This window comes from Arachis duranensis, chromosome 1, assembly GCF_000817695.3.
Source record: "Arachis duranensis cultivar V14167 chromosome 1, aradu.V14167.gnm2.J7QH, whole genome shotgun sequence".
Taxonomy (NCBI): domain Eukaryota; kingdom Viridiplantae; phylum Streptophyta; class Magnoliopsida; order Fabales; family Fabaceae; genus Arachis; species Arachis duranensis.
The window spans coordinates 63058550-63068663 of record NC_029772.3 but is presented as its reverse complement, the minus strand read 5'-3'; the positions used below and the strand labels follow the sequence as shown (position 1 = coordinate 63068663).

Genomic DNA, 10114 nt, shown 5'->3' with positions numbered 1-10114 from the left:
TTGGATTACGTAATAGGAATAGAGTTGAGAGTTGGAGTTTTTTTGTCTTTCTGAATTAACTCTGGTACTACTGCTCTCCTTGCTTGTGAGTGATTCTTCAATGGCAGGTTGTATGTGATTGACATTGGTTTGAGCAGCTGCCAATACTCCTCCGGATCTGAACCCCAGGTTTAGTGCGGATCCATCTCTACTTGAGGGTAAAGCGTGTACAGTCCATTCTCCTTCATGATCCTATTCAAAATGCCACAGACAAGTTCGGATCTTTCATATCAGAGAACGCTGCTTCTATGGATTCTAGCCTCTACCACAGAGACCCTAATCTCCCCAGAAATTGGCTGAATTGATGTCTCGGGAAGTCCCTAACGAAATCGTGGGTTAGCCGTCTAAGAGACGTATATTCAAGCTGGTGGTTCATCATTGTCCGATGAAAGATGCACTCTGAACCCATATAGAATATGATAACCTTATGCCAGTTCAATGCATTCATATTGATTAAGAACAAATATACATCTTAAAATTAATCAAACACGGATCAAAGAAAAACAATAGTACTTTTATTAATTTATAGGACTCAGCAGGGCTCCTCCCTTCAACCTAGGAGGTTTAGAAACTCATACTGATGTGAAAACAATGGTAAAAATGTGTATGGTGTATGATGTCTCTAAAAATCATGTAAAATACACTTTAAATACTAAACAGATGACTAGTAAGGGTAAAGTAGTCTATTTAGTGCTAAAATCCACTTCTGGGGCCCACTTAGTGAGTGTTTGGACTGAGCTTTGATGAGATCCACATCATATGAGGCTCCTTGGGTGTGGAACACAAGCTAGGGGGTCCTATCTAGGCCTTTGGACGCTGGGCTCTACTCTTTGGGCGCTGGACGCCTGGAAAGGGGCAGGAAGCTGGCACTGGACGCCAGTTTTGGGCCTTCCAATCCGATGCAAAGTATAAACTATTATATATTTATGGAAAGCTCAAAAAGTCAGCTTTCCATAGCCGTTGCGAGTGCTCCGTTTGGACTTCTGTAGCTCCAAAAAAGCTCTCCAAATGCAGGCAGGTCAGATCGGGACAGCATCTGCAGTGCTTCCTCTGTCTCTGTATCAGACTTCTGCTCCAGTTCCTCAATTTCAGCCAGAAAATACCTAAAATTGCCCAAAAACACTAAAACTCAAAGTAGAATCCAAAAATGTGAATTTAACACCAAAACCTATAAAACTTAATAAAAAATAAATAAAAACTACTAAAAACTATATGAAAATTATGTCAAAAAGCGTATAAATATCCACTCATCACAACACAAAACTTAAACTGTTGCTTGTCTTCAAGCAACTAAAAACACAGTAGGATAAAAAGAAAATTAAGATGCAATATATTTCTAAGTTTCAAATGAAGCTTACTTAAAATCAGATAAGCGGGACTTAGTAGCTTTTTGCTTCTGAATAGTTTTGGCATCTCACTATCCATTGAAACTCAGAGATGTTGGCATCCTTAGGAACTTAGAATCCAGATGATATTATTGAATCTCCTAGTTAAGCTTATTTTGATTGTTGAACACAGCTTTCTGAGTCTTGTCCGTGACCCTAAGCACTCTGTTTTCTAGTATTACCACTGGAAACATTCATGCCACAAACACTTTAACTGGGTGAACCTTTTCAGATTGTGACTCAGCTTTGCTAGAGTTCTCAAATAGAGGTGTCTAGAGTTCTTAAGCATACTCTTTTTGCTTTGAACCACGACTTTAACCGCTCAGTCTCAAGCTTTTCACTTGACACCTTCACGCCACAAGCACATGGTTAGGGACAGCTTGGTTGAGCCGCTTAGGCCAGGATTTTATTCCTTTGGGCCCTCTTAACCACTGATGCTCAAAGCCTTGGGCCCTTTTGCCCTTGCCTTTTGGTTTTAAGGGCTATTGGCTATTTTTTCTTGCTTATTTTTTCCTTTATTTTTTGCCACTTTTTTTTATTTTTTTTATTTCGTATGCAAGCTTTTTCATTTTCTTTTTGCTGCTTTTTCTTGCTTTAAGAATGAATTTATGGATTTTCAGATCACCAATAATACTTTTCCTTTTTCCTTATTCTTTCAAGAGCCAATATTCATAAATTTCAACTTCAAATATGCACTTTTTATTTCATACATTCAGAAAACAAAAGCAGATGACACCACATCAAACTAATTAAACTAATCTTATTTTATACTTGAAATTCATGCATCACTCAATTGTTTTCAATAAAAATTTTCAATTAAGCAAGGTGAGAGATATATGGAACATTTTACAACTTAAAGACATCAATGCAAATGATAATGAAACTAGAATAAGAGAACAAAAAATAAACAAACAGAAAATAGAAAAATAACAGGAAAGGGGTGTAAAGAGAACGAATCCACCTGAATGAATGGTGGCTAGTGCTCCTCCTTGAGGATCCAATGTAGTGCTTGATCTCTTCTATGTCACTCCTTTATCTTTGTTGAAGCCGTTGCACAGGTTCATGTGCATGCTCTCTAGTTTGCTCCATCCTCTTCTTCTATACTTAAGAGTGATGGAAGTCACAAAGCAAATCTTTTGCAACACCAAACTTAAGAGTTTTGCTCATCCTCGAGCGAATATGATCAATAAGGAGGAAAAATGTGGAGTAGGTGGAGCTTCTGTGGGACCCTTTGGTCCTGAGAGGCTAGAGAATTCCAGATTCCCTGCTTCTCTGCATTAGCATTTGAATGCCTAGGGGCTGCTCCCTGGCTGGCGTTCAACTTTAACAATATTTTTGGAGTGTTCTGTGCTGTGAATTATGTCTCTGGACTGATGCACACACTACAAGAAAAAAGGCCTATGCCCACTCTTTTTTGTGCTACGCTTTAAAAGCGTGGCCAAAAGTGGTCTATGGTCACGCTTTTGTGAGGGTAGCGCTTGAATAGAAATTTGGCCACGTTTTTTTTGCTACACTTTAAAAGCGTGGCAAAAAAGGTCAATGGCCACGCTTTTATAAGGGTGGTAGTTGATGCGAGATTTAGCCACATTTTTTTTGTCACGCTTATAAAGCGTAGCCATAGAGAGATTTCGGCACGCTTTTAAAGCATAGCAACATGGTTTTATTATTATGGCATTCGAAAAGCGTAGTCGTTTCCTACAAGCCTTTTGGCACGCTTCAAAAGCGTAGCCAAAAGGTTCCTCCAGGAAAAAAATTAAAAATTCTTGTATACCCTTCAAATTAAAATGTTTGAGTGTTATAACTTAATCTTTTGAAATTAAAGATTCAGAAGCTCGTATACCCCTCAGAAGCTCATATATCCTTCTTCATTCAAAGACCCACGCCGTAAGCCCTAACTCCTCCTTCTTCAAACATTAAGCCCTAACTCTGACGACACTCGACGGCGACGAACGACTCCTGCGACAACAACACTCCGACGAAGAACTACTTCGACAACACTCTGTGAAGAACATAGCTGTGCTCGCAATGCCTCCGCCGGCAATCCCTCTTTCGGCACCCCTAACCCCTTCGGCGCCACTCCCTTCCTGCTTAGCTTTGGAAGAAACTAGAATCTCCAGGCATTCATTGATCTTAGCTTCTTGCTTCTTTGTAAGTCCTGTTCTTATTCCTTTCTTTTATTTCTTTTCCTATTTCACACTTTCAGTCATCGATTTTCCTATGGTTAAATAGGATTTGAAAAAGTTTTAAAACTTGTGAAGAATATGCATGGACTTACCCGCTGATGAAGAATGCATCATAGGGTAGGTACAATGTCTTTTGGAAACCCTGTTATGTTTATTGGATTTGATGAAATAGAATTCTGTATTTGATTCAAGTTTAATTTAAGTAGCAAGTCTCTGTAATCAAACCGGTGCATATGAGCTGGTTATGGTTGTGTTGTGTTGAATGTGTTAGTTGAATTGATTTATTTTTTTGGTTAATATTATTTTTGGGATCTCACATTTTGCCATGATGGTTGCTTTGTTGCAGGTTTGTGCCTCCTCTTACATCACAGAAACATATTGTTTCTGATAAGAAAACAAAACAAAACAAAACAAAACCAAAAAAAGAAAGAAAGAAGACCATATAGATTATGACAGTAATAGTTGGATTTGGGAGGGGGTATACAACCACCCACATGTGTTGGGTGGTCTAATGGTTACAGCAGCCTTGCTGGGACTGTCGACGAGCTAGTTTGGGGGGATGACCAACCCCTGGTCTAATTTGGGGATTTTCACTAAGAAGAGATCCGGTAAGAGGTGTGTTCGGGTTTACATGGATGGTTGTTTTGATCTGATGCACTATGGCCATGCCAATGCACTCAGACAGGCAAAAGCTCTAGGAGATGAATTGGTTGCGGGTCTGGGGAGTGATGAGGAGATCCTCGCCAATAAAGGCCCATCTGTTTTGTCCATGGAGGAGAGGAACTAATATTTGGTCCTTTTCTATTTTGCTCCTAGTGATTTTCTCTTAGACAAAATCTAATTCAGCTTAAACATAAGACTAGAGACTTTGTAGCAAGGGAATAAACTTGTTTGTTTGAATAACTCAAATGTGCCAACATTGTAAAAGAATTAATGTTGAGAATGTATTTTGTCTTCCACGCTGACCCTTGTCAGTGGATTGAAATGGGTGGACGAAGTCATAACCGATGCTCCTTATGCAATTACTGAGGAATTCTTGAATCATCTTTTCTATGAATACAACATTGACTATGTCATACCTGGGGATGACCCTTGTCTGCTTCCAGATGGAACAGATGCTTATGCTGCAGCAAAGAAAGCTGGCCGATACAAGCAAATTAAACGTACTGAAGGAGTTTCCAACATAGATATTGTTGGTAAGATTTGTCTCTTCTTATGTTCGAAGATAGCAGAAATCTTGTGTTGTTGATGGATAAAGTTAATTTTCTTGTTCCAAGTGTTATATTGATAAAAATTGGGTGGTAGGTAAAAGCTAATTATGTGTATGATCTCTGTTTCTATACAGGAAGAATTATGTCTTTGTTAAAAGATCAAAAAGCTTGCGAAGATCTTAATGATACTGATGCAAAACCTCAAGAAGAAAGCAAGCCAAAGGTTTCCCACTTGTCCCAATTCCTACCAACTTCCTGACATATTGTAATGTTTTCAAATGGCAAGGTTTTTTTATGATCAATGCTTATATATCTCGACTTGCTGCGACAGACACTGATTTGAAATTTATGCCACAATCATTGGTTTCAAGATGAAAATATTTTGAGCGAATTTTCTCATTAGTTTTTGGAAATATTTTGCATGATAATTCATTGTGGCTTCATCCTCATTTAAGGGCCTGGACCTGATGCTCGTATTGTATACATTGATGGGGCATTTGATCTCTTCCATGCTGGGCACGTTGAGGTATACATGAGTATTCTATAGGTGTGCAACAGTCAAATAGCATTATTTGATATGGCTGTCTTAATTCAGTATTTCCTGTTCTCTCAGATACTTAAGAAGGCTAGGCAGCTCGGAGATTTTCTTCTTGTTGGTATCCACTCAGACGAGACTGTGAGGTATGCAATTTTTTATCACGTAAAATTGAAGTAACAGCTATGATCCAAGTTAATACTACTGTTTTAACTCTTTCCTAGTAGTCAATAGGCATTTGGTTTAAATATGCATGTAATGTTGTTACAAAGAATTTGATCCTTGTTACTTATTTAGCCTAAAATATGTTTTGTTTTGTTACTTAAGTTCACAACTATAACAGGTTTTGGGATCACGTTTCTGTGTCTGAAATGGGAAAATCCTTGGTTTTTCAGCTGCTGCCTCTGCTTTTTTTATTTTTGATTTTTTTCAACCTCTCCTTTTGCTTTCTTTTTTTTAATGTATGTGTTTTTTGAAGCCTCACAAACTTTAATTTTAAGTTTCAGGTTTTCTTTTTCTTTGGAGAGAGGAGAGAGAGGAGAGGAGAGGAGATGAGATGAGAGGTTATTCAGACTAGAATTGAATATCCCTTCTTATTTCTTTCTTTTTCATTTGCTGGGACTTCTTAGTTCTACATTTGCTAAAAAAGCACACTGCTTTGCAGCTCTCTAAATTATTTCAAGATTTTTTCCATTTTCTTCTCGTAAAGTTTCTTATTTGGAAACCACCTTTACTACTTAAAAACTAACATGTGAACTTATGAATTGAGCTATGAATATGAAATTATATATTATTTTTTGTGGAGGGGGAAGCGGGCCGGGAGAGGGGGTTTCATAAGATTATTTATGCAAATGAACATTGAATGGACCCATGAATGAACGTGGTTAGATAGTTGTTTTTGGTCCCCTTATTGTATAAAGTACTTAAGTATTTTTAATTGAAATAGAGAGCTTTTGATTGTCCATAATTTATCATGGGCTGCATTCAGGCCTAAAGGGTCATCATGGCTTTAAAATAATAGAAATTCTTTTCATTTTTATCACCTCCTGCGGTTACGTACTGGCCAAGAAAAGTGCTTCTAATGTAAGTCTCATGACCACTTTGGACTAAAATTCCATTTGTGGTGAAGTGTGTAATGTAACAGTTGTCTATGTTAGTTCTGAGTGAGTTAATTACTGAAATGCCCCCACCTCTGAAGTTTGAGTCTAATAAGAGGTCCTTGAAGCTTATGTACTCAAAATTGTAGGGAGGAGAACGGGAACTCTCTGAGTTAGCTCCATTGTTCTCATTATTATTATTATTATCATTAGAAGAAGAAGAAGAAGAAGAAGAAGAGGTTGGTGAGAAATCGATGAGGTACCCATCTTCTGGAAAGTTATTTGAGGCTCTTATAGTTCCACCATGTATCTGATTTCATCAAATTACAAACAAAATTTCAAACTCAATTGTTATGGTACTTTGAAAAAAAAATGTACTTTGATTTGACTTTTTTTACTTTTACTTTTTACATTAAAAATGAGTTTAATTAGTATGTACGATAAATACTATCATTTAATTAGATATTTATGTTTGTGTGATTTTTGTTGATGTCACAATACAAAATTAGATGTTTATGTAAAACAATTTTATGTTAAAATTATACACTAACTGAATTTTAAAAAGAAATGATAACAAAATTGTTTTACAAAAATATCTTCTAAAAGCACATTAGAAATTGTCATTTTCTTGGTGTAGTTATACCAACTATTTAACCATTGTGACAAAAACATATCAAGACTAATTAATTACCTGCATTCAAGCAAAAGGGTGTTACTTAAGGGCAATAGAGTTAAACACTGTCCACTATTAGATTCCTATAGAAATATCTCTCATGTCTAGATTCTTTTTTTTTGTAATTCATCATGGGTACACTATATTTACCATGTGTGTGATGATGCAGGATATACCTGGGTTCTTTTAAACTGCTATGCTTTCCATGTATGTTTTACAAACAAAATATTGTTCTCTATTCTCTATTTTTTCAGGTGGGATACAATTTTTATGTACTTTTTTCTATTTTTGAACTTTCTCTTCTTTAATGATATGGGATCTGGAGCATAATATAGCTATTTTCTGTTACCTGCTTCGTATGTGATGTTGTGGATGGTTGGGCCACTCGCAAATTCAATCAAGTTATAAGCTTTCTTATAGAGCTCATACCAATTTTATTCTATCTGTTTATATAATTCTTTGACGAGTGTTATGTACACATTATCTGTTTCTAGTAAAGTTTTGCTGAACTGGTATGATTAGATGTTGTTTTAAAAATATATTGGATTCAGACTTAGGGGCTTTGTGGCATGTCTTGACCACAGAATGGGATAGCATTTCCTCTATACTAACTTGTTTAGTTTAAAAAGGTAACTAGTCTATTTGATAAATAAATATTAACCTGATTTTCTTGATTCAGTGTCGACCTTCGGAGCTGTTCTGGACATGGTTACAGACAGGTTATCTCTATCTCTTTCTGTTTCTGCAAGCCAAAGAATGCGTTGTTAAACTTATAGTTCTTTACATTGTTTGATTTTTGTGTTCTTTGAATTAATGTGGCTTTCTTAATATCAGAATTAGCACTGCTTGTCTACTTGTTATTCTTTCCCAAGTTTACAAGTAACATTTTTTTCCTTTTTAATTGTTCATAATTTGCTGTCATTTAAGCATGGGCATGTAAACCTGGCTTTTGTGCTGAATTTGTGTAAAGGCCTGGCTTAATCTTCTTGTCCCTTGCTAGCATTAGATATTGCTAGCCAGTGGCTGTAAATGTACAGGTAATTCATGTCAACTTTGTCTTTTTGTTCTTCTTTAACTCAAATTTTATGATCCTGCATTTGCTAGTTTGGGGATGATGTTCTTTAGCTGCATTTTATTAGATCCTGCATTTCCCTTCTCTTTTTCAAGCTCCTGCTGACTCCCTTTTTTTCTTCTTCTAACGTTTGGATTTTCTAATTACAGACACAATTTTTGATTCTCAGGCGCATACAGCTCACCATCTTCTTCAGGCTAAGAGAGGTTTGCAATTTCTTAAACATCTTTATGCTTTTAGATCTACCAACATATTTTATTCGAAAATTGAAAACAATAATAGATGAATTATATGGATACACCTAACCACATTTCCTTTCCTTTTATTGTTGAGATCAGTCTGCTCTGTGTGAGGATTTTCATTATTCATTTAGAGAAAACTCTAACTTCAAATGTGACTCGATCTGCCATTTCTGATAAGCTCTTGTATATACAAACAGCACAAATACTTATGAATAGTTGAATAACGATTGCTATTAAACTACTTCAGTTATGTTGATTACTTATTTGAGATATCCATCTTTATAGGATGTCTTAGTATATTTTCATCACTTCATGCAAATTTAGTGCATTACCTGTATCTCTGATCTAGTGCATTACCTGTGTCTCTTGTTAACTTTGTGAAATTAAAAATATGGATCATGATTATGAAATAGTTGTTTTTCTTTCCTCTGGATTTTGATGAGATACTTGTGGCAGGTATAATGTTGCTATGTATGTGCTCATGCATACAAAGAAAGTAGGACTTCTTTGGAAGCAGAGTTTACACGAACTTTGCCGAAAGAACTCATGTAGAAGTGTCAGGGCATTATTTTGGAGAACAAATTCTGGTCACTACATTGTTTGGTTCCCACTATCACAATGTTGGTTTGCTATTTGCAATGTCTGGTCACTACTTTAAATGTTCAAAAAATATATAAGTGATAAGAGTCTAACACTCTTATGATATTTTCCAGGGGCTAATGACTTTGGTCAACTAGGTGATAGAACCGAGGAGTGAAGGAAATATGTAAAGAAAGTAAAGCCATTAGGGTCAGAGTTTGTAAAATCTGTCTTGTATAATTCTTAATTCTCATTGAAATTCATTTTTGTTAATGCTTGTAAATTTTATGTACGCGGCTATTGCATGTATGCAGATGACATTGTTGTAGGCTTTTACCAAGTATTGAATGAAGGAACATAAATTTGAGTATTCCCATGTAGGCTTTTACCAGATTTTTTTTTTAAAATTTGATTTAGCTATAGCCACGCTTTAAAAGCGTGGCAATAGGTTTGTATCTAGGCACACAACTTAAAAAACGTGGCTAGATCTTGTTATTGGTACGCTTTTAAAGTGTAACTGTATGTCTCTATTGGCACGTTTTTAAAGCGTAGCCATATCTTGCTGTTGGGACATTTTAAAAGCGTAGCCATAGTTGGCACATATGGCCACGCTTTTAAAGCGTGGCGATCTTTAAAAGTGTGGCAAAAAATAAAGCGTGGTGATAGAGCAACCGGCACCCTTGCAGTTGTGGCCCTTTCAAAAGCGTACTAGTAGCTCAAAAAGCGTGGTGGAAAGCTATCGCTACGCTTTTGTTTGACTTTTTGCCACGCTTTAAAAGCGTAGCAAAAAGTTTGTTTTCTTGTAGTGACATGATCATGACTCTAGACTGAAAGAAAAACAAAATGAAAATAAAATAAACAAAGTTGAGTAAAGTTAGGTTGCCTCCCAACAAGCGCTTCTTTAATGTCATTAGCTTGACAGATAACTCCTTTCAAGGAGGAAGATAGTCATAGAGGAATAAATCTTCACTCCTTACTGGGAACTTCCTTCTTGTGCTCTCAGGGAATAGCGTAATACGCTCAAGAGACATGATTTTATTCACTGCCTGAGGCACGGTTTGGCTTACAGCAGTATGTTGGTGTCCCTTTTTGTCACTT

The 10114-nt window shown here is 36.4% G+C and overlaps 1 protein-coding gene across 5 annotated transcripts; it reads left to right on the top strand.

Moving 5' to 3' along the window:
• Positions 1-3268: 3268 nt before the first annotated feature.
• LOC107489380 (ethanolamine-phosphate cytidylyltransferase) lies at positions 3269-9390 on the top strand. 5 transcript variants are annotated; one of them, XR_008002392.1, is made up of 10 exons: positions 3269-3572; positions 3954-4803; positions 4953-5041; positions 5274-5344; positions 5432-5499; positions 5860-6709; positions 7803-8160; positions 8345-8401; positions 8894-9057; positions 9151-9390. XR_008002392.1 is itself a non-coding variant. In XM_052253675.1 (10 exons), the coding sequence occupies exons 4-9, from the start codon at positions 5087-5089 to the stop codon at positions 8897-8899; spliced, it is 261 nt and encodes an 86-aa protein (XP_052109635.1). In that variant the 5' UTR covers positions 3269-3572; positions 3654-3724; positions 3954-4803; positions 4953-5086; the 3' UTR covers positions 8900-9057; positions 9151-9390. The 5 variants fall into 5 exon arrangements, 2 of the variants coding, with proteins under 2 accessions (XP_052109635.1, XP_052109632.1); XM_052253675.1 differs by lacking the exon at positions 5860-6709 and adding an exon at positions 3654-3724 and having other exon boundaries at positions 4953-5105; positions 7803-7842; XR_008002396.1 differs by lacking the exon at positions 5860-6709 and having other exon boundaries at positions 4953-5104.
• Positions 9391-10114: the final 724 nt, after the last annotated feature.

Bases quoted from the DNA above. Each gene is read 5' to 3' on its own strand.
- LOC107489380 (XM_052253672.1), top strand. The intron at 5,345-5,431 runs GTATACATGAGT...CTGTTCTCTCAG, and splicing joins TCCATGCTGGGCACGTTGAG to ATACTTAAGAAGGCTAGGCA. The intron at 7,843-8,344 runs GTTATCTCTATC...TTCTAATTACAG, and splicing joins CTGGACATGGTTACAGACAG to ACACAATTTTTGATTCTCAG.